The sequence below is a fragment of the Capsicum annuum genome, chromosome 7 (genome assembly GCF_002878395.1).
Source record: "Capsicum annuum cultivar UCD-10X-F1 chromosome 7, UCD10Xv1.1, whole genome shotgun sequence".
Classification (NCBI taxonomy): domain Eukaryota; kingdom Viridiplantae; phylum Streptophyta; class Magnoliopsida; order Solanales; family Solanaceae; genus Capsicum; species Capsicum annuum.
The window spans coordinates 202,218,694-202,243,889 of NC_061117.1; the positions used below are offsets into that span (position 1 = coordinate 202,218,694).

A 25,196-nucleotide genomic window follows, 5' to 3' on the forward strand; every position below is an offset into this window, starting at 1 on the left:
AAAAAAAATTAAATCCACCCGTTATTAAAGCAACCCCATGCTATTTCTTGGAATGTTGTATAAAATATCACTCCTTAAAAATGAAGAAAGTCTGGAATAAGTTAAGAGCCGCCATTATTTTTTTAATTTCTCTTCCTCTCACGGCACCGACCTTCTCCTTAAAAATATTAACCATCTCGAAAAAATGTAATTACATAAAAAAATAAACAAATGAGACATGAATAGTTACTAAAAATAAAATAAGAATCTAATAGCCGCTACTTATTTATTTAATATTTGGTTTCAATAATGGCCTCTATTTTATCATATAATTATAAGATTACGAATTCAAACTGCAAAAAAATCAGACTAAAATATAAAATAAAATTTTATAAGAATTAATAATTTAAATGATCACTCAACTTTGAACTTTATCCCAAAAAGTCACTCAACTTTGATCTTTATTCAGAAAGTCATTCAACTTTCACATTTTTACTCAGAAAGTCACTCAGCTTTCACATTTTATAATTAAATATTTTTTTAAATTTCGTGTATAATCGAATTTTAATGCACTAAACTGATTTTATTTGTAATAGCCGCCGCTTACTATTAGATGCCACATGTTTGAATATGACAGAGGGCTATGAGATTGGCACCTTAGTTTAGTCAACATTTAATTTTGTCAAAAAGTCATTCCCTCACAACCACTAATAGACAAATTAAGCAATGTCTCCATAACCTTCCGTGCCTATAAATACGTTCCACTTTGCCACTTTCTTTCCATCACCTTTTACTTCATTAAAATGAAGCTTTGTGAATTCACAGCTCTTTCTTTGTTACTTTCTCTCCTATTGCTAGCTGCATCGGCAGAACAATGTGGTAAGCAGGCGGGAGGTGCACGTTGTGCCCCCGGACTCTGTTGCAGCAAATTTGGCTGGTGTGGTAATACTAATGTCTATTGTGGTCCTGGAAATTGTCAAAGTCAGTGTCCTTCGGGTCCCTCTCCGAAGCCACCAACCCCTGGTCCTCGTCCTGGTGGGGACATCAGTGGTGTTATCTCAAATTCTATGTTTGATCAAATGCTTAAGCATCGCAATGATAATGCATGTCAAGGAAAGGGTAATTTCTACAGTTACAATGCCTTCATCAGTGCTGCCAGGTCTTTTCGTGGCTTTGGTACCACTGGTGATACCACTGCCCGAAAAAGAGAAATTGCTGCTTTCTTTGCCCAAACCTCCCATGAAACTACCGGTATGTACCATTTATCCTGGATTTAGATTTGATATATTTATGTTTTAGGACATACATTTAATGGAACCATTACAAATTTTGATTCAAACTCTACTATTTGTCAAAGTAAAGTAATTTTTTATGCGATCCATTACAATTTCTTAATTATATATGGATCTAGATCTAAAAATTAGTATTTGTTGAAGTACTAGTAATGATTCACTAATTTTGAGTAGGAGTGTTTCTTAAATAACAATTGGAGCATGTATTCTTGATAGGAGGATGGCCTACAGCCCCTGATGGACCATATGCATGGGGATACTGCTTCCTTAGAGAAAGAGGTAGCCCCGGGGACTACTGTACACCAAGTGGTCAATGGCCTTGTGCTCCTGGAAGAAAATACTTCGGACGAGGTCCCATTCAAATCTCACAGTAAGTTATTCAATTTTAGCATAGAGTCATGGCTTTATGGTGCAAGTAATTAATCATAAAAAGGAGAACTTAAAGTCGAAGATTCCTATAGTAGAAAGTCTTATTTTAATATAATAAAATGGAAAGAATTCAAACAAATTGAAGCAAAGGGAGTAGTAGTTTCAGAAAATTTATATAGAGAGTTCGAATGAAAGAATCATAATGTGGTAACGAATTAGACTAATAAGTTAAACAAAACACTTAGAATGAAAATAATTTGTATTGAATTTGTATGGTCTAATTAAGTGTATTCTGACATTAATAAACACAGCAATTACAACTATGGGCCATGTGGAAGAGCCATCGGAGTTGACCTTTTAAACAATCCTGATTTAGTTGCCACGGATCCAGTCATCTCATTCAAATCAGCTATCTGGTTCTGGATGACCCCTCAATCACCAAAGCCTTCTTGCCACGATGTCATCATTGGAAGATGGCAACCATCCAGCGCTGACCGAGCAGCCAACCGCCTCCCTGGATTCGGCGTCACCACAAACATCATTAATGGTGGCTTGGAATGTGGTCATGGTAATGACAATAGGGTCCAGGATCGGATTGGGTTTTATAGGAGGTATTGTGGAATTCTTGGAGTTAGCCCAGGTAACAATCTTGATTGCGGCAATCAGAGATCTTTTGGCAATGGACTCTTAATCGATTCTATGTAACAACTTCATCATTTGTTTTGTTGTATTCTCTTACAACAATCCAGGGCCAAACTATAAATAAATTTACTTATGTAAATGTGTTGTAATCTGATGGGACCATGACATGTAATAGTTTTTCATTTTAATAAACAGAAACGGTCCACGATGGTGGATGGTTCAACTTCTACAGTTGTAACGGATGTTAATGAGCATTATAGTTGTTGGTTCAGTCTGAAACCACCTAAATAAGTATCAAGTACTAAGTAGTCAATCAGCCCATCATTATTTAGAATTAGTAAATTTAACCACACTTCACACAACCCATCATTATTTAGAATTAGTAAATTTAACCACACTTCACACGATATAGAAAAAGAAAATCAGATTCATGAAATTATTTTTTATTATATTTTAAAGATTCTTTTCAATCTTCATCCAAATAAGGGTTAGATTCTAAATTCTAGTTCATTTTACCACTTAGTTTTGTATTGAACTTGATTCCTTGGTATTAGCTTCATCGAAAGAAATGATTTCTTAAATTATCACCATCCACCTAAATACCTAAATATCTAATACATATTTATTTATCCATTTAAATGCACTGTAGGGGATGTAAGGGATATACTATGGCTAGTAAGTCATTTCGTTTGCATATTATTTTTTTACATCCCAACCCCAACACCAATAGCAAGTTGCAACTCCTCCCTCCAATCTTGTGTAATCCCCTTTCAATTTCACTGGAAATCTCATTCTTCATGTCTATCCCAATATTGTTTATCACAAATCACCCTTACTAGTACCATCGTGTTTTTCCTCTCTTTCTCTCTTCTCCTTTCATGTCTCCGCCACTGCTGATCGAGGAGAACCATCGATGAGCCACCAATGAACTCTACCACAACTTCCAACTCACTGTAAATCTCATCCAACGCTTATACATCTCCTCATTCACCATTGTTGATTTTTAATTTTTAAATTATAGAACTCTTCAAATTATAGAATTCTTCCAAGTAGAAGATCCGACCGACAAGCACGCTGCAAGCGATGGTTTTCCTAGTCGATTTTTGGTGATGTTTGAATGAAAAATTTAAAGTTGTTCTCTTTCATGTTTATTTAGATGAAAATGTATCTATTTTCTTTTTCTCCTTCTTCTAAGCATGTATCTATACACTGATACATGTATTAAAAGTTTCGGTGGAACAACTTGATACTAGATATATATATTTTGGATTAACTTTATGAAATTTATATTGGATACATAAAATTAATATTGAATATGCTAGATGAAATTAATTTTGGGAACTGTGTTTTTTTTTTCTGTCTTATTTTTCTAAGTACATATCTATATACATATACATTATCAAATCGGAATAATCTTCAGGTAAACCTTATCATTTGTATGTCTCAGAGACGTGAGAACAATCTCCTTTTCTTTTAGTGTTTAATAGACTCTTCCTACATATTTTTTTTTTTTTGTGATAGCGAGCTAATCTTCTTTTCAAGTCATTCATTAGTAAGCTCCTCTACTTTCAATTTCAGTTTGACTTCTGATTTCTTGGTAGTCACTTATTGTGGGATCTTTTCAAGTAATACATTTTACTCCAAGAAAAATTTAGTCAAATAATATATCAAACATCTAGTAGGGGCGGAGCCACATATAGGCAAGGGAGGTCCGCAAAAAATTATACTGTTTACATATGATTAAAATTATCTTTTATGATGTATAATAGATGTTGAACCCTTTGATATTTTGTGTGTTTACTTTCATATTTGAACCTCCTAGTTAAAATTTTTACTCTATCACTAACATCTTGGCGCACTGCTTCATTCTTTTCTTGTTTGTTTCTTCCTCTTTAGTTTGCATCTATTAGATAAGTATAGCAAACGACAATTTCGGATTTCTTTCTTCAACAAAAGATATTCTAAAGAAAAAGTAGGTGGAAGAGGCATCACACCATACCCGATATCCAGACAACCAAGCAAAATTCAGAATTCTGATTCTTCAAATTTTCATCTGTAAGCAATATAAAAAATAATTAAAAAAAAACACTGATCACTAATTTAAATACACTTCTGGAGGTCACTATTGCAAGATTTAGTAACATCTGTTGAACTCAATTGGAGTTTGAAGCCAAATATCTGTACAACAAATGTTTGTTTGTATACTACAAAGTAGAACAACCTCACGTGCATTGATAAAAGATTTAAGTTAAAAATCTTAAACATCTCTCCTTAAGCTCAGGCAACGGGGAACGTGAATGGGATTTTTTATTTCATTGTTATATTATCTATGGATTTTAACTGCATGATGTCTAGGAGGTACATTTCAGCAATTAAAATGCTGCAAAATTTTATTTCAAGAACCCCTACCAATGTGCTAAGCAAGAACGAACTTGATGATCTTTGAGTTTCAAATAGTCCTTTTGGTCAGCTATATGAATCATGTCGTTTGGAGAAAAATAATAATCTTCATAATTTAACTGTTATCTTCAGTGAGTAAAAGAAAATGAATGCATGTTTGTCCTTCCTATCAAGCACGCACTTTTACACACCAATTAGATGTACTTAGCGCTGAAGAAAATAGTAAGCATTTCATTCATGTGGCGTGATTATTTATCCAGGAATGTTAAATCTTAGAGAATCAAAGCATCTGGCACATATTTATTATCACAAAGGTGAAGTTAAACATTGCAGCTCTTTAATTGCTTTCCAGCATAGACTTTTGTTTCAAGAACCCAAAAATCTTCGGTTATTAAGTTTAGAATCTGCATATCGATACAGAGAACACAAAGTTCGCATACATAGTTTTCTTGTAACATTTCTAGTGCAATTAAATTTCACATTACAAAGTTTCAACTTCCTCCATTTGTCCACGAGAAATTTCTTGTAAGTTCTTTGTCTTGAAAAATAAAGTTCGAAGCAAAATCTTTGTAAGACTAAGTTTGACAAAAGATTTAAGGTTGAGTCTTCCATTAAAGCAAATAAATTGGGACAAGGGCAATAGAACTTTCCTTAAAATAATTAAGACTTGTTCATGACAATCAGAGGCTTTAGAGCTTCAAATGAAATTTAGATGCTGAAAAACAAACTCAAAATCTTAAGAGAAAGTCAAAGTCAATACAAATAAAACAATTGAGAACTTACATAACGTCTATCAATGTGGCGGATGTTCCTTTCCCTCTCACACACAATTCAAAGAAGGAAAAAAACCTTACCTGCACAAATAAAAATATTAGAATAACAACAGAGTATAGTACGACTTGATAATAAAAGAAAAGAAATTATGGCAATCCTGAGTCTTTTCCAATAGTGATTTAGGGTCCACTTGATAATCTCTTGGCTTTCTCTGCATCAGAAGTCCTCTTATTGCACAAAGTGATTTTAGTTTTAATGATGTAAAATGACTTTCTCACTTGGAAGTTTCAACAATTTGTGACTAAACCTGATTTGAACAACTTTCATTGGCATGGACTCATTCCGCGAAGAAACAAATTGAGATTTTTTTTTCAAGTTCAATCTGAACGAAACATATAAAATTTACACCTCGGTTGAAGCTCACTCGTAAATCTCCTCTGCAGTTATGAAATTTTTTTTGTCGTCACTAAATTTTCAGGTGTCAGTCACTATAAACTGATATCTAATATTCATCTCAACACTTAACAAACACATGCAACACAGAAAACAACTCAATCAAATTAGAGAACACTAAACTGGAAAGTTTTACTTTCAAAATTGAAGCATGAAAATGGCTTAAAACGGGAACAACAGTAAATCCACCTATGGAATCTATCAAAAATAAAACAACAAAGAAAAAGGCGTACTAAGAAGAGTATGAGAACACCAAAAGGTCATTAAAGAAAACAAAAAAGAAATAACACAAACAAAATATAAAGAATCCAGAATCGAAAAGAACAAATTGAACAAAAAGGAAAGAAGAAATACTTACCGGAGGAAGAGACCAATAAAGTAATGTTAGGTGTGGAACCCAGTGGGAAACCAGATGGAGCTTAGAACTCGCCATAGTGGATCTACGCGATGAGCACCTGGATATCCAGATGAGAGAATTTAATTCACCTTCATCTTTGATTTTATTTACATAAATGCCTTTTGTAGTACAACCAAAATTTCACTTGTAGTATATACTATAGTGCTCCCTCATATTTCAAAAAAAATGATTTACTTTGACCTGATACAAAGTTTAAAAAAATAAAAATAAAAATTGAATTTTGTAGCCTTAAATTAAATTTATGTTAATTGTACCAAAATGTTCTTTAATTTTGTGGTCCTAAACATGTCATGTGAAAAGTTGAAATTAAAATATTATCAAAAAAGAAAGGGGATCATTCTTTTTTAAATGGACTAAAAAGAAAAGTAGTTCATTCTTTTTTAAACGGAAGGAGTACTAGATATTGAGAGCCCGTGCAATATAAATTATTTTTTGGCTTTAATTTATGTGACATAAATAAAATTTAGATAATTAATTATATTTTTAATATATTTTTAGATATTATGTTACTCTCCTTGTTCAAACTTTTATGGCATTGATAGTCAATTATACTTTTTAAATTATCATGATTTATAATCATTTTTCTTCTATTCTACTAATTAAAAGTGATATAGTAAAATTATTATAAAAATACCTATGAAAAAAAATTAAGTGGGCCCATATAAGATGTCAAGTTAATTTAAAAGATCAAGAGTTAATTTATCATTTATATCTATTGTATTTTTTATTAAATATTATTAATATTTTAATACTTAAATGACCTATAATAATTAATTATGAGTGATATAGTAAAATCACGACTGAAACAGTTGAAGCAATTATGTCATTAATGTCTATTTTACTTTATTTATTAAATATTATTATTTTTTAATACATAAATAAGTTATAATAATTAATTAAGGATGATATAGTAAAATTATGGTTAAAGCAGCTGAAGCAGGCATGTCGACCATGACCAGCCTGTTTCAATTGCTTCATTGTCACTTATTATATGGGAGAATTACTTTAAAAAAATACCTGTTAAAAAAATTTAAGAGAGTTTCATATAAGCCATCAAGTTAATTTAAAACATCAAGTGTTAATTTTAATTTTATGTCTGTTTTGTCTTTTTTATTAAATATTATTAATTTTTATATAGGATAATTACTTTAAAAACATACCTGTAAAAAAAATTTAAGAGGGTCTCATACAAGTCGTCTAGTTAATTCAAAACATCAAGTGTTAATTTTTATTTTAAGTCTATTTTACCTTTTGTATTAAAAATTATTATTTTTCTAATACTTAGATGACTTATAGTAATTAATTACGAGTGATACGGTAAAATTACAGTTGAAGCAGTTAAATCTGACATGTCATAAATGTCTATTTTTTAATTACATATTATTAATTTTTTAATATGTAATTGACTTATAATATTTAATTAGAGATATAATATTTAATTAAGAGTAATGTAAATTACAGTTGAAGCAGCTGAAGCAGACATGTCATAAATGTCTATTTTATTTTTTATTAAATATTATTATTATTTTAATAAATAAATGACTTATAATAATTAATTAGGGATGATATAGTAAAATCACAGTTGAAGCAGCTAAAGCAGGCATGTCGACCTCGTGCCTAAATGTCTATATTATTTTTTTCTAATTAAATATTATTAATTTTTTAATATGAAATTGACTTATAATATTTAATTAGGTATATAATAATTAATTATGGGTGATGTAGTAAATTACGATTGAAGCAGCTGAATCAGACATGTCATAAACGTCTATTTTATTTTTTACTAAATATTATTTTTTAATAAATAAATAACTTATAATAATTAATTAGAAATGATATAGTAAAATCACAATTGAAACAGCTGAAGTAGGCATGTCGACCTTGTACCTGCTTCAACACTCAAACTCCCTCTCATATATAAGTATAGTATACAGTAGAAAAAAAAATTATTATTATATTATGAAACTAGGAAACTTAGTCACGCTTCACGCGACCATGGAATACGTTATTAAATATATAATTTAACTATTTTAATATATTAAAAATAATCAAAAAAATCTTAAATTGTGAAACTCAATTGTGAAATGTTTTGATTGTATACAATGATACCATACACATGTTATATCATATCAATATACAAAAATATAATTTTTTCATTCCTAAAGTATAATGTGAATCTTTTCAGTGTTTAAATATTATGAATTTGTGGCTAACTAAACCCACTTTGTTATTATCGTGTCCTAATATGTATTCGATCTAGCCAAAATATGTTTGTTTTATGAAATAAAAAATAATTAAAAGAAAAGCACCAATGATTTGCACATAACTATTCAAACTAATTAACTATCACATTATATATTACATAAAAGAAAATGATAGTGAGAGATTATGCATCACCTTATTTTAAATATGAAAAATTACAGAAAGTAGCATCTTAAAACTATAATTACAATAAATAGCAATATTTTTATAAAATTACAGTTTATAGCAAGAGTAACATTATTTTACTCATTAACTAGACAAGTGCATGTTTTACTCTCACTACTTTACATTTTTCTATTTTCACTCCACTATTTCACCTCCCCCAAATATTGCTATATGTTTTACCCCTTTTTTTTATCTTATTTTTTATATCATTTTTTTTATTTTTTTATTTTCACTTTATTTTCTCTCTTCTATTTCTCTTCTTTTTTTCCTTTTTCCTTTTTTTTATTTTTTGTTTTCTTTTTTTCCCCATTTTCATATTTGAAGATAACTATCTCCATGATCTTCAAGATTTCAAAATAAAACATCATTACTGTCTTTCACTCTCTTATATCTCTACCTTTTTTTTCTTGTTAGTTTTTTTCATCTTATTTTTTTATCATTTTATTTTTTTATTTTGATTTCTTTTTCTTTTCATTTTTTTCTTTCCACTTTATTTTCTCTCTTCTATTTCTCTTTTTTTTTTTCATTTTCATTTTCTTTGTTTTTTTCCTTTCTCATATCTTTTTATTCTTTTTCTATTTTCGTTTTCTTCTTATTTTTTCTATTTTATTTTATTTGTTTCTTTTAATTTTACACTTCTATTTCTCTTTCTTTCTTTTTTTTATTTTTTACTTTTCTTTTTTTGTTTTTTATTTTTATATTTTTATTTTTTCCATTTTTTTACTCTTCTATCTCTAATTTTTATTTTAAAAAGACAAATATGTATGTCACATACACATATTCAAAAAACATACAAAATACATAGCCATACAGATCTGGATATGTATTTACAGTACAAAACAGACATATGTATTTACGAAATACATATTATATTCATATTAAACAATAACAAATATAACTATACTATATATCTTCATATGTATTGCGAAATACAAATGTGACTCATATAAAATAAGAATATACATATGGATCAGGTATGTATTCTGTAAATACATATGTAGAGCTATATGTATTTTATACAATGTTGAATTTGTCTTTGAACTATACATACTATGTCATTTTAGAGGGTAACATATGTACTTATTTATTTTCTTTTACTGTTTAAGATATGTATTATGCATTTTTTATCATCTATATGTATATGTCTATAACTGTCATTTTTGTTATAAAGATTTTGAGTCCTATATGTTTATATATACATGTGAGTCAGTTATGTATTTCTGTAAATACATATGCAGTTATATATGTATGTTTTTTACTTAAATACATATGCAGATCTGTGTATCTATTTATTTTTTATATTTTTTGAATATATATATATATGATATAGATATTTGTCTTTTAAAAATAAAAGATAGAGATAGAAGAGTAAAAAAAAATAAAAAATGGAAAAAAAATAAAAAATAAAAATTCAAAAAAAAAAAGAATTGAAGAAGGAAAAAAAGGAGAAAGAGAAATAAAAGTTTAAAAACAAAAGCGAAACAAAAAAAATATGAGAAAAGGAAAAAAAATGAAAAAGGAAAAAAATATGAGAAAAAGGGAAAAAAAAAGAGAAGTAGAAGAGAGAAAATAAAGTGGAAAGAAAAAATAGAAAAGAAAAAGAAATTAAAATAAAAAATAAAAAAATGAAAAACTAAAAAGAAAAAATAGTTAGAGATGTAAGAGAATGATATTTTGAAAGTTTGAAGATAATGGAAATAATAATCTTCATATTTGAATTTTTTTTTGGAAAAGGAATCTACTAATTTAAATAAGAGTAATTTATGAAAATTTAATTAGATAGGATAATTATTCATTATTTAACTCAACTAATTTGAGTAAAACAAGAGCCGTAAATCTTGTTGTATATGTATTTGTATATCAATAGCTCACTTAAATACAAAATACAATTTGCTATTTTTTGTAATTATGAAACTTTTGCTATAAAAGTTACAATTAAGGCTCTATAGTTGCTATTTCTGAAATTTTTCCTTTTAAATATCCCAAAGTCTTTAATATACCTCATTAACTTTTCCTCTTCCACAATAATAGTAATTGTTTATTCCTATAGGAATTATTTACCGTTAATAATTATAAATATCATTTACTACAAGAAATTGATATTTCTACTCCCTCCATCTCATTTAGTTGGACGTATTTTGTTTTACACGATGAATAAGAAATCATAAATTGAAAGATGAATTTTACTATTTTATCCCATACTCATATTAATGATATTCACAGGTCATAGAAATGGACATTAAAATTATAAGTATTCACATTTAATGTATACTATTAATTGTAGGATAAAATGTCTCATTTTATAATTATTTATATTATAATTTTTCATTGTATATAATATTTCAAAAACTAAATAGGTGAATGAACATGTAGCCTCATATCTAACCATCTTGATTAGTGAAAGGTTGATAATTATAGAGAGAGGTATCATAAACTTATACATCAATTTTTGAAGGTCATTGACAGCGCCCAAGCGCACACACAAGTGTACGTGGTCTACCAAGTAATATAGTGACCTTCAAGAATGCCGAATATCGATCCACGGGAACTTGTGTTACACAACTATCCAATTCTAGTTTAACAAATTGAGAAGAGTAACAAATAAAGTTTTAGAGTTGTAAACTAAACTAATGCGAAAAAGTAAATGACTTTGGACAATCAAAGGAAAAAGACCCAGGGTTAAAGCATTTAGAATAATCATACTACGCCATTGAACTTCATTCATTAGATTGCTTATCTTGGTTTTTGATTCGTAGGGTTAATCGTATGATCTTAGTCCTCGACCTCTAACCGTTTACCTAACTTGGACATTACAACTACATCGTTGAGCGGGTATGTAATAATCCAACTAAGTGATTTAAAGTTATCATCCTACATGTAAATCAAGTAAGTCTTCTAAGTACATCTCTGTCCTAGACGCTAATTCAAAATCCTTATTTTATAAAAGACTACGAACCTTACTTTGCTTATCCCCATGTTCTATCTTCCTATTCCCTCTCTCGAGATCACAAAGTTGACAATGAATATATTCTAAGGGTAGCTAATTCTTAAAATAGTTAAAACAAGGATAAATAAGCAACCATAATAATAATCAACTCAAACAAACTTAATTCAAAACGAAAGTATTCATGATCTTGGCCTTAACCCCGAAAAGGAAGTTTAGCCTTTAATGGAAATACTCATCATCCAATTTCTTGGATTGATGATACAAACCATAAAGAAACTAAATTAAAGAATGACAAAACCTAAAAAGAAGTTGTGGTAGCCTCCAATGTTTTCCAAGCTGATCTAGGGTGTTCCAAGATGTTTAAAACGCAATTTAAGACATTATATTTAAGTAGACAAGTCATAAACCGACTTGGATTAGGTTTTCAAGCTATTTTCTTTCAGATAGGCACAAAAATCCCATTTTTATGGCCATCGCATCGCGGTGGTGGGATCATTGCTATTAGCCCGTGGCGCGGAGTAATGACGTTGAGATTCTGGAAATTGACAACTGTAGATTCACTTTTCACCGCGATGTGGTGTCTCCTTCACCACTATTACCACCACGACATGGTGGGTCACTATTTTGGGCCCCTTCTAAATCCAATGGTGGATCGCAGTTGCCCAGTGGATGCTCCACGCGCCTCCACTCACCTAAGACATTTCAGGTGTCCAAAATCACATCAAGTTGTATATTATGCTTTCGTTGATCCATTTCAAGCCTTTTTCAGTTGTTTTCACTTGATTTGAAGCTTGTACATCCTTTATATACTATCATAATCTATTCACCAAGTATCCTATAGCATTAAATACAATAATTTAGAGCTCAAAACAACACAACATTCAAGACGGTGAACTAGAACCATGAGCTAAGCATAGGCTTCATTCACTGTGATCTTAAGCTTATTGTTTTGACTCTTGTCTTGATCCAATTGACCCTTAAATATTATAACTAAGTTGTTTCACATATAAATACACAATAAAAACCTTGGAAACTCATTAAACATATTAGAACCCAACACGATAGACTAGACAAACACCTAGATCAAGCTAGTAGCACTAGTTTTCTCGGTTGAACTCTAAATGATCAATTTGAATCAAAACTTGCTTGAAAACACCTTTAAACATTGTAAAAACATACATGGACATTTAGATGCACATTTATATCATTATCCACATGTTAAGCACATAAATCATGCTCAAACAAGGCTAAAAAGGGCAAGAATAGTAACGCTAGAATGCATAAATACACCCAACATCAGTCATAAACATGAAAGGTTACATTGAAAATTATGATTATCATTAAGAAATAAATAAAGATAATTAAAGGTGAAAGTTAAAGAGGTTTAGTGAAAGGTTGTCAATTATTTATAGAGAGAAGTATCATAAACTTATACATCAATTTTGGAGGTTATAAACATAAAAGGCTATATTGGTAATTATGAATATCATTAAGAACAAAACTAATGAAGATAATTAAAGGTGAAAGTTAAGAGCATTAGTTAAAGATTGCCAATTATTTATAGAGAGAAGTATCATAATCTTATACATCAAGTTTGAAGGTTATAAAAATAAAAGGTTACGTTGGCAATTATGAGTATCATTAAGAAAAAAATTACGAATAGAAAAATTAAAAAGGATACAGTAACCACTACTATAAAATGGAAAGGTCATAACATATAAGAACAATAGTGACATTTTAGATTATTTTTTTTTTAAATAAAAACGTGACATAAAAATGTAAGTAAATAAGTAAAATATCCAAAAATTCAGTAAATAAATTGGATTCCTTAATTTTAAGAAATATCATATCACTTTATATATATAACACTCTATTATATATGAAAATTTAAAAATGGAGAAAACGAAAAAAAAGGTTAAAGAAAAAGATTTTTCTTTAAGCTTTTTTTTCGTTTTCTCCATTTTAAAATTTTCATATATAATAGAGTGTTATACTTTTCATGAAGTAGAATATCTCAAACTTATACATCAATTTTTGAAGGCTATAAACATGAGAGGTTAGGTTGGCAATTATGAACATCATTAAGAATAAAATTAATAAAGATACTAATTAAAGGTGAAAGTTAAGATCTTTATAAAACTTCATATACATGCTTTTAAATTAGTTGTTAAACCTTTGGTTGCTTCTATTTCAAAATACTAAAGCATTGAAATTTAAATTAAATTCTCATCAACAAAAATGCACTATCTTTGCTCTCTTTTAAATGTCACTACTCTTAAACTTAAATAAGTTCACTTTTATAGTGATAGCTCAGTAGCACTTCAATAAAAGTGAAAATGAAGCTTTTAAAACTATAAGTTTCATACAATAAATAAATAAAACAGTTGACGTTAGTGAATATTGATGTTGTGTTACTTGGATCGTCCAAAATTAATTAGACATTAATATGTTTGTGGCTAGAATGATAAGGATGTAAGACTTTAAAAAAACGAGAAAACAATAAACAAATTTCTTCTATACGGCACATGTAATATTACTTTTTTCATGACCACATCACCTGATCAGTTGTGAATTGCAGAATTAATAAGAAGTAAACATGAATGTATACATATTTGCACCTATTAAAAAACATAGGAGATTATCATTATTTTTAATACAAAAATAGAAATATCACAATGTAGTAATCATCTAGTTGAAAACAAAAAAGTATAAAACCTATTTACACATATCAAAAGCAAGATTAAGAATACGTTTATAAAAAAAGAGGGAGGGGGTATATAGGGTGGTTTTAATATGCTTTTAAGGAAACCACGCATTGCCTAAATTTACATTCGAATGAAATTATAAAACTCACCATTTGTGATTCTTTATTGTGCATGTTTTTTATTTCTTTGGAAATCTATATAAAAAGAGTTCAGTAGTATCATTTAAATTAAATGAACAATCATATCAATAATAAAAATTTCAACAACAAAAAATTGAAATGACAAAATTTTGAAAAGGAGACTACAATAAGTCGAAATATATTAAGAAAATGCATTAAGCTAAATGAATATATAATTCATATTTACCAATATGGGGTTTTGGACTGTAGGTGACAAAAGAGTTTTAAAATGAGGTGTAGGTGACACAAGTCTTAATAATTGAGTGGAGGTGACAATTACTTTTTTTTATGGATTAAGAAAGTTGGAAAAGTTTGAAAATAACCCACAAGTTTTTTAATTTATACTTTGATCCAAATATTTACCTAATATAATGGGAAACAGAGGAAAAAAAGGTGTGTTTCTCTCTCTTCTCACCCGTTGTTGTTTTCTCTCTCTTCACGATTATTGTTGTTCATTATTGTTGTTGCTTTATTCATCATCTTATACTTCATTATCATATTTATCTTCTTTTTCTTGATCATTGTTGTTGATGTTGTTACCACTACTGTTGCTATTTGACCAATTTCTTAGGTCAAATTTTATTTCGTACATCACTTTCCACTTTGGCATTACTTCATACGAGACTTTGGTAAGTCAAATTATGATGTTTAGTTGAATTTGTCATTTGGGTAACTGCTATTGTGTTGTTTTTTCAACAATAGATAGCATGCGAACATGAATGCAACATAAGATCCATCTTTTTAAATAGATCTGTTTCAACGGAAGACTCATATGTTGAATTCATGTTTATGATTCTATAGTGTCGTACCATGAATCAAACAGATGGGTAATCTATTGCAACATATGACCTATCTATTGCAACAGATTAGTTATCTGGTGCAACATGATAAATATCTGTTGCAACAAATTAGTAACCTGTTGCAACAGAACCTAAATTCGATTCCAACAGACGTGTTGTCTGTTGCAACAGGGTAAATATTTATTGCAACAGATTATTAACCTATTGCAACAGAACCTGAACTCGATTCCAACATATGGTAAATATCTGTTGCAACATATTAGTAACCTGTTGCGATAGAACCTGACCTCGATTCCAATAGATCGTCGTCTGTTGCAGCAGGTAAGTCATCTATCTCAATAGGTTAATTATCTGTTGCAACATATCACACATCTATTGAAATCAGCTTCAAAGGTACCTCAGTACTGTAATATCTATCCCAACAGGCGTTTCATCTATTGTAACAGATATATAGTCTGTTGCAACATATGATTCACCTGTTATAACAGATGACTCATCTGTTGAAATCAGCTTAAGAAGCATAACATGAATCCCAATAGGTAAGTAATCTATTGCGACTGATTATACATCTGTTGGGATTCATTTACGGAACTATGAAATCACTATTAGCTTTTTTTAACAAATGACTCTATTTAGGTCCCACTAATGGAGGGATCAATAACAATAAAGGTGGATTGTCATGGTCATGGATCGAGAAGAGCAATCGATATGTATGGCATTAGAAGGAGGGTGAAAAGCTAGAGACGATAGCTATGATAGTCCAAAGTGATGTTTCATATGATGATTTTATGTACTTAATCATCAACTATTGTGGACTGAATTATCAACCAGAAGAACTCGTCATCAGCTACATGCACAGCTCATTTGAAACTTAGAGGATAATGTTTTTCAAGATAACCGATCAAGTTCGGTTGCGTGCTTATCTTAGTGATTCATCCAAGCCAGTGTTAAGGGTGTACGTGGTTGAAAAATGAGAGAGAATGAGAACCAGGACATAGAAGAACAACAACAACAAGACATCTTTGATGATAGGTTGGATGATCTAGACATGAATATCCCAAATGATGATCAAACACCTACGCCCATTGATGCGACCAATACGGTGGGCAGTTCTTCTCGATCAACACAACCTAGTAATCTTCAAGACGATGGGACTGGATTTTTCATAGAAATGTCATTCAAGGACAAGAATGAACTAGCTGCCACTTTGTTTATTTCTTGCTTGAAAAAAAATTTCAGAATAAACAAGGTGATTAATTCTCGCACTGTCTATAGCTACAAATGTGCTAATCCGAACGACAAGTGGTGGTTGAGAGCGGTGAAGTACGTAAGTTCTGATAGATTCATCATTCATAAACATGAAAAGGATCACACATGTGGTTCGGATCACATCTCAGGCCAAAATTCTCACGCTATGGTAAAGGTCCTCGATGAATATTTCAAGAGTTGTTTCCCCGATGGCAAAGACCCTACTACAAGGGTTATGGGAAATTAACTCCTTACGTAATTGGGTGTACTGGTCAGTTATTAGAAGATATATACAATCATAGGGATTACCAAGGACTTGGTTAGGGGGACACAGAAGCATGGGTATGCAGTCCTGGATGCCTACTATTACTATTGAGTCCACAAATCCTAGAAGTAAGACGGCATTGCATGCTGATGAAAATGAAAGGTTCAAGCACTCTTTTGTATCCTATGGTGCTTCGATTCAAGGTTTTCGATATTTGAGAAAAGTCATAACCGTCGACGGTACCTTCATGAGGAGCAGATAAATAGATTTTTGGTAGCGGCGGTGGCGCAAGATACGGAGAATCACATCTTTTCTGTCGCTTTTTGTGTAATGGACAAGGAATATGATGCCTCTTATGGATTTTTTTTAACAACTGCAAAGCTTCGTCCAAGATACCGAAGAGTTGTGTTTTATTTCGAATAGGCATCCAAGTATTCCAAAGATGGGTTCAATTTTCTTCACTTCATCTTACTTTGGTTGTTGCATCAGGCATCTTGGAGAGAACATTTGGACCAACTATCATAATGAAAGGTTCATGACCCTTTTTTGTAGAGCAGCTAAAGCATATAGTAGAGAGGAATTTTTAAACCATTTCAATCAAATAACGGATGTGAATCCCAAGGTAAAAGAACTTCTCGTATGTGTCTGTTTTGAGAGATGGAGCTGGGCATTCTGTCCGGCAGATAGGTACATTCTTATGAATTTAATGTCTTGTTTGAGTTACAAGTTTAGTATGACGTCGTACTAAGTGATTCTTTTGTATAGGTACAATATTATAACATCAAACATAGTTGAATCGGTGCATTCATTGTTTGGGAATGAAAGAGAATTTCCCATCAAGGCTTTGTTTGAAAAAATAAACAAGAAGTATGGCCAATTTTTTAAAGAAAGACGTGTGTAGTTCAAGGGCCCAAGAAGAACACAATTTGTTCTTGAAATCAAAAAAATAATATCAATGAACGTCAGTTTGGGGAATAGGTTATTATCTCATAAAATAGCAGATTACAAATTTAGTATAACCAGTCATGGTGATGTTGACACGGTTGATCTTCAAACAAGATCTTGTACGTGCAAAGTTTTTGACTTGGATAAAATACCCTGTCCACATGCTATAGCATCGCTTCGAGCTTAATACGGTCCAAAATATGGACCTAAAGTTTACGATCACTCCTCTCAATATTATTTGGTGGAAAAATATAAAATGTCATATAATGGGCATATTACTCTGGTACCTCTTGAAGAATCTTGGGTTGTTCCTGCAGAGCTTTTGGGAGATTAATAACTCCTCCATATATTGACCCAAGCACTGTCAAATTGGGAAGAAAGTCATATAAGAGAAGGTGTGGAGTCAAAAAATCATTTTCATCAAGAAGAAACAAATGCTCTGTATGTAAGCGCGTTGGCCACAAAAGAACTGTATGCCCGAATCGTAATCCACCATGATCGTTGTAATTCCATAAACTTGTGTTGTTGTTTGTTGTGGACTATTATATATTTAACTCATTGTTGTGAACGTAATGTTATCATTTATTATATATAAAATATCTTTTTTAATAACTTGTGCATCAATAAAAAAAAGGCAAAATATGAACTTAATAATATAGAAGACCACTATTATTTTCAACATATTACTCATCTGTGGCAACAGATGGACATTAGCTGGAAGAACACAACAAAGTTCCATCAAACTGGAATGTTTTGCTCCAACGGATGACAAATCTATCGCAACAGATGTATAATATGTTGATAGAAACCAAACCGAGGACCAATCTGTTCCAACACATGGTCCATCTATTGAAATAACTCAAAAGCCAAAATTACTATTGCTACTAAATTCAAAGTTGCTCCTTACCTCCAATCGTTGACATGTTAACATATATGTTTAAAAGAAATAGACAGAATGAAAATTGAATAACAATTAAAAAGCCAAAGTCCACTAAAAATAAATTTTTCATTAAACAAAAAATAAAATACATTAGGTATAGATCCGATATAGAAAAATTAAAATACATACGCTAAAAGAAAAAACACATTCTAGTTATTATTATCATCAGCATCATTAATGACAGTTGGCCAATCAAATCGCAGCAGTAGGGCCCTCACCATCCTCCGTATCTCTCTGAATATCGTTACTCTCACAGCAACCAACTCCCTCTGCAGGTCATTAACCTGCCACTGAAGTTCCTGCACTATGTCACGTAGAATAGCAATATCACAAACAAGATCAGCCATACCTAGAACACGCATGAATTGACAAAAAACGTAAGACACAAAAGTAAAGAAAAGAGTCAAAATGTAATACAATGTATACTACCAACTGTTAGATTTACACAGAAAAAAACTTACCTTAACAAGAAAGGAATATACTCTTTGAATAGAAGTGGTTGAAGATGTCATACCAAAAGAAAAAATGCAAGAAATAAATAAAGTGGAATAGAATGAAGATTAAAGAGAGACCTATTATAACGACCCAAAATAATCCCTCGGGACGCTACACGGTGCCTAGGGTCATAAGTGACCTCAAGCTAACCCTTCACTTAGCATCACACATAAATAACTGAATAAAATGCATAAAACTGAAAGAATAAGGCGAAATATAACTCTAATATGAATTTGCTCAATACCAAAACTGGAGTCACAAGGTTACAACTCAACTTTTTACAACAAAATCGAAACCCAATACATCAACTTCTACCCACTATCTATGAAGCCTCTACTAGTACAGACCATGGGTAGTTGGGTCATGACTCCCAAGCACCCCGACTCAATACGACTGAAAAAAGGAACTACCACTCGTCTTAACCGTATCACTGACTTGAGCCCTTGAATCAAAAGGACTCGTCACCTGCCAACTGGAAGCTGCGAACTGATCGGACATGGTACAACAACAACAAACCCAGTGTATTCCCACATAGTGAGATCTGGGGAGGGTAAGATGTACGCAGTCCATACCTCTACCTCTAAAGAAGTAGAAAGGCTGTTTTCGATAAACTCCTGGCTCGAGATACGGAATACTAAACAAATTCATAGTAAAGCATGGAACAAGATGGCATAACATAAATACGACACCCATAAGTAATAGTAAACAGAGAAAAGTAAACAGATTCGTAATAAAGCATGAAACAAGGTATCATAACAAGAATAATACCCTCACCAAGTAATTCCCTACACTAGCGACCCAAACTGACCCTAGCCTTCTGCCCTAATTTGTATCTTCCAGATCTTCCTATCTAGGGTCATGTCCTCAGTGAGCTGTAACTGCTCCATGTCTCGCCTAATCACCTCTCCCCAGTACTTCTTCAGCCTACCTTTACCCCGCCTAAAACCATTCAAAGCTAGCCTCTCACACCTATGAACTGGGGCATCTATGCCCCTCCTCATCACGTGTCCGAACCATCTCAATCGAAATTTCTGAATCTTATTCTCCACTAGAGTCACACCAACCTTCTCCCTGATAGTCTCATTCCGAACTCTATCCCTCCTATTCAGCCCACACATCCAACGCAACATCCACATTTCCGCCACCTTCATTTTTTGAATGTGGGAGTTCTTAACTGGCCAACACTCCACTCCATACAACATGGCCGAACGGACTGCCACCCTACACAATTTTCCTTTAAGCTTGGGCGGCACCTTCTTATCACACAACACCCCCGAAGCGAGCTTTCACTTCATCCATCCCGCCCCAATACGGTGCGAGACATCCTCGTCAATCTCACCATTACCCTAAATCACGGACCCGAGATACTTGAAACTATCCCTCTTACATACCACCTGTGATTCCAACTTCATTACCACCTCATTCTCCAGCCTCACATCATTAAACTTGCATTCCAAATACTCTGTCTTGCTCCTACTTAACCTGAATCCTTTAGACTCAAGAGTTTGTCTCCACACCTCTAATTTATCATTCACACACCCCCACCCACCCCGCGTCCCATCAATCAAAATGACATCATCTGCAAAAAGCATACACCAAGGCACCTCTCCTTAAATACGACGCATTAACACATCCATATGAGACATGGTGCATATGCTATAATTTGTACTTGCATTATGAGACAATATAACACATAGACGTATATTTGGATCAACACTTGGGAATGTACTGAGTATATGGGGTGAATGCACATATATAAAATAGTATCAACCTTCTTCAGTCAAATCATGGATGCAATATGGGATGACTCACATAGCTTGAACAAGTATCAAATGTAAAGCTCATAAATCATGTAATATGAGACACATAAAACAAATCTCGTGAATCATCATTCTTTAACCTTAAAATCAAAAATCTTCTCATATTCTCAATACTCAAAACCAAAGGGGCTTTAAACAATACTATAAACTCATGCATATGCCTCAAGGAGAGTAAAACTTTTTAGTGCTCAAGATCTTATAACACTTTTTGAACTCAAATACTGGGAATTTGGAATCATATCACTTTGAAACATACTTGAAGGCATTTCATTCACTTTAGGAAAATATCTCATTTCAAGCTTTAGGGAAATCGTTCAATCTCAAAACGAAGATACTCTAGTTTAGTGAAAATAACTCATCTCAAGGTTTCATGGGAAAATACCAAATCAAGGGAAAACACTTCCTTTTGAAGAGACAATTCATATTAAGGGAATACTTTAGCTAGGAAACCATTTTACAACCTCATTAGAAGGAAAATAGCTCATAGAAGGGAAAATACTTTAGTTTCTGAGGAAGTAGCTGATCTCAAGTTTGAAAGGCAAGGGAGATTCTCTTAACTGACATAAACCATGCGAGCTACGTAGATTCCAACATTTTGTCCTCCTAAGGAAGAGACCCCACATTGGGGAGGAGCGTCATACTCTTGCCAGGGAGTATAACCTAGGTCTAGTGATCACTAAACAAAACTCGGTCTCGGGCCCAATCATAATCATCATAATCTCGGCCTTAGGCTCAACCTACGGTGGCACTTAGTTTTGGGGTAAGAAACTATAGTGACTTATTCGCTCCGTCCTAAATACTACTCCCTTTAGATAATCTGCGCCCATCTCTAAAAATCCACTTTTAGAATAATCTCATGGTTCATCACGAACCCAATAATCAAATCAATAATCTCATATAGTGAAGTGGATTTCAAAGCTCTCGGACCATTAGGTCAATTCATTTCTCAATCATCTCAAAATACTCAAATCATGGGTGCTTATAGCATAAGAGTTCACAAATTCACAATTCCCAAATAGGGGTTACTAACCCATAGTTCAATCTAAAGTTAAAGCTCATCAAAAGCATAATGTATAGCATATAGATTCATAAATAATGTGGAAATCTAGGAAATTCAGCAATTTATCTCAAAATCTCAATATAGTCGTACGCTTCAATATCTCAAACATTGCAAATATTAGCTTTTCAAGAAGTAAAATTCCTGGAGTTTATACCCAGCTGTAAATTCTCAATAAAACATGCAGAAATCATGCCATTTGACTCTTAATTCATGAAAAATATCAAGATAATGTATTCAATAATAATGGGTGAGAAACCCCAATTCAAATTCATGTAAAACCTCATAGATTTCAGGAAAATCATGATGTAAATAAACCTTTGGGCATGGGTGAAAGGGTTACCCTTGTTCAAAACCCCGCATGCCTTAGATTATGACATTGGATGAACAATCTTTCTCTAAACTCTTCTTCTTATCCTTGAAAGAGAGGGTTCTTGCCACACTTGACTTAGGGAGCTTACATCTTAACTCAACTTGAAGAATCCATGGTGAGTTCTTAGATTCCTTGGAGAAGAATTTTGTTTTGATTTGATTTGAAGGAGAAAACCCTAGTTCATTAGTGTTAGAGATGGGAAAATGAGGCAGCTGCTTCGTATAAAATATATAGAAGGGTTTAAAAGAGGGGAAAAGACCAAAATATCCCTTCAAAAATGGGTTAAAAATACTGAACGGGGGCTACGACGGTCGAATCAATGGTTCGTCAAAAGTTCGACGATCCGTCAGATCGTCCGTCACAAGCTGGCCAAAAGAAGGGACATACTGCCTCCTGCGATGGTCTCAGCGAAAGCCCATCAAAAGTTTGGCGGTCTGCTATTTTGGCCATCGCACAATGGCTAGGATGAGGCCACACTGCCTCAGAGCAACAGTCAAAGTGACGGTCCATCAAAAAGTTAGCGGTCCATCATTTTGGCAGTCGCACGATGGCTAGAAAAAAGAGTCACTACCTTGGTTTTGATGGGACGGTTGATGGTCCATCGCAGACTTGATGGTCCGTCGAATCGTCTATCAAACCTGGGTGATTCCGACAATGTTCAGTAAAATGGCCATAACTTCCTCGTTTGACGTTGGATTTTGATGAAATTGGTATCGTTGGAAAGTTAACTCAATGCTCTACATGACAAAAAGTCAATATTAGGGAAATTTCACACGGTTTAAAATATTTCACACTTGGGAAGACACCTCTCAAACTTTTAAGGCCGGAATGACATTTCACTCAACATGCTCTAAGGCTCAAACTATGAGGGAATTTTGTGGGGTTTTACAATATCTCCCCCTTGAGAACATTCGTCCTCGAATGTCGATAGTTAGGCTAGGAAAAATAGAGAAAACTGAGGGCACACAACTGAGAGACTTGTCACACTAAATCTATACCTTTTCAAACCCGGCACACTCGAAGAATGCATTTATTTACGATAGGAACAACTGTTTACTGAATCTCAAATTAGAGAGGAACTGAATAAAGGAAGGGTGTTACCTTCATCTGAATTTGGGCTAACTTGCCTTAGTGTTATAACGAAGAGTTAGCTCATGATGTATTCAGTGCTTGCGATTTTCGACTGACTAAATCTAGGATCAAACCTCCCTAACAGATGATCCCTGAACCTACTGTCAATAATGAGAAATGATTATGTTTGAGACTAGACCTATTTAGCGAGGAAATCTCTGAATTTGCCAAAGAAGATAATCAAATAAACTTGAAATTGTAATCAAGCCTATCTAACGGGTGACCCCTGGAGCTGGTAACAAGAATAATCAATAGAATATGTTATTGGGATTAAGTCCATCTAGCGGGTGATCTTGGAATAATAAGGATACTAAACTGAATCTGAGATCAAGCCTATCTAGCGGATGATCTCAGGGTTCGATAACACTGATACTGAATAACTGGACCTCTCGATATAGATAACTGAGTATAGAGGTTGAGGTTAGTCCTTTCCAGTGAGTGACCTCGAGAACTGATGGTACTGAAGCTGATTAATTAAGTTGACTCATATGAATAGCCGAATTCGGTTGGTTCCGCTATCTAATGGAATATTACTGAACTCTAAAAAGAGTACTCGAATACTACTAAGGTTTGCATTGAACACGTGTATACTACTAGATCTGAGCAAAGTATACAACCGAGGTTAGATTGCTAACGATACCGAGATTACTCAAGTTCTGTAACTTTTTGAGAGTCCTGAGTTCTATAACTCACGAAGTTCTGAGAATCATGGCTCAACTGAGATCATTCCAAAGATGGACATGGGCTCTAGACAGCAGCTAAATTGTCGGGTTCATATACCCCAGGACTCGATAACAGAAAGGTAAAACATAACCATTCATGACCATGGGCATTCATTCACCATCACAATCACTAAGGCATCACTTCAAGCATTTAGGGATTATAAGCACGCGATAACTTAGGGAGGAATGCTATTGGGTCACACTCCATTTAACAAGGTCTTGCATTAAGCACTTAGCACGTATGTGGGGTCTTAGAATGTATCGGAGAACATATAATTGAGGAAGCTTCATGTCATGTCACAACTCATCCATCAAACACCTAGCATGTATCAAAGGCTTAGCATATATCAAAGAGCACATAATTGAGGAAATTCCAAACTATCGTGTCACAATTCATTCACTGAGGCTTTTCAACAAACATTTGGCATGCATGAGCTTGCACACAAATAGGGGGGGGGGGGGGTTCCTAGTCAACATGCCGTATTGGCTCTAATTCCTTCACATAAGCATTTCATCAAACATATGGGGAGCATGTATTGCTTATTCAACAATTTCTTCACTCAATTGGTATGAACACATCATCTAACAAGCAACGTGAAAAGGGTTTATCATGGACTTCACTTGAATATCACATACTAGGGTCAAATCTTGATAACCTTGTAAACAAACACGAGTCACAACTCAATCATAGCATGAACATCAATCTCAAATCACATGAATCATGAAAACTCATAAACATAAGAATCTTTGAACTTCAGAAAAGGGTTCTAGAGTTTCTTGGACAAGAGGGACTCAAGAGTCAACCTATACATACG

At 32.5% G+C, this 25,196-nt stretch overlaps 1 protein-coding gene and 1 long non-coding RNA gene across 2 annotated transcripts; one reads left to right on the forward strand and one right to left on the reverse strand.

Moving 5' to 3' along the window:
• The first annotated feature begins 634 nt into the window (after positions 1–634).
• On the forward strand, positions 635–2,509 carry LOC107878318 (endochitinase 4). Its single transcript, XM_016725253.2, has 3 exons — positions 635–1,230; positions 1,488–1,641; positions 1,952–2,509. Exons 1-3 carry the CDS (start codon positions 783–785, stop codon positions 2,343–2,345), a joined length of 996 nt encoding a protein of 331 aa, XP_016580739.1. The 5' UTR covers positions 635–782; the 3' UTR covers positions 2,346–2,509.
• A 1,105-nt stretch (positions 2,510–3,614) lies between these two features.
• LOC107878319 lies at positions 3,615–6,449 on the reverse strand. The gene is made up of 3 exons (XR_001676829.2): positions 6,268–6,449; positions 5,466–5,536; positions 3,615–4,335 (listed from the first exon to the last, which is right to left on the reverse strand). It is a non-coding gene; the product is annotated as an uncharacterized LOC107878319 (long non-coding RNA).
• Between the last annotated feature and the right edge of the window lie 18,747 nt (positions 6,450–25,196).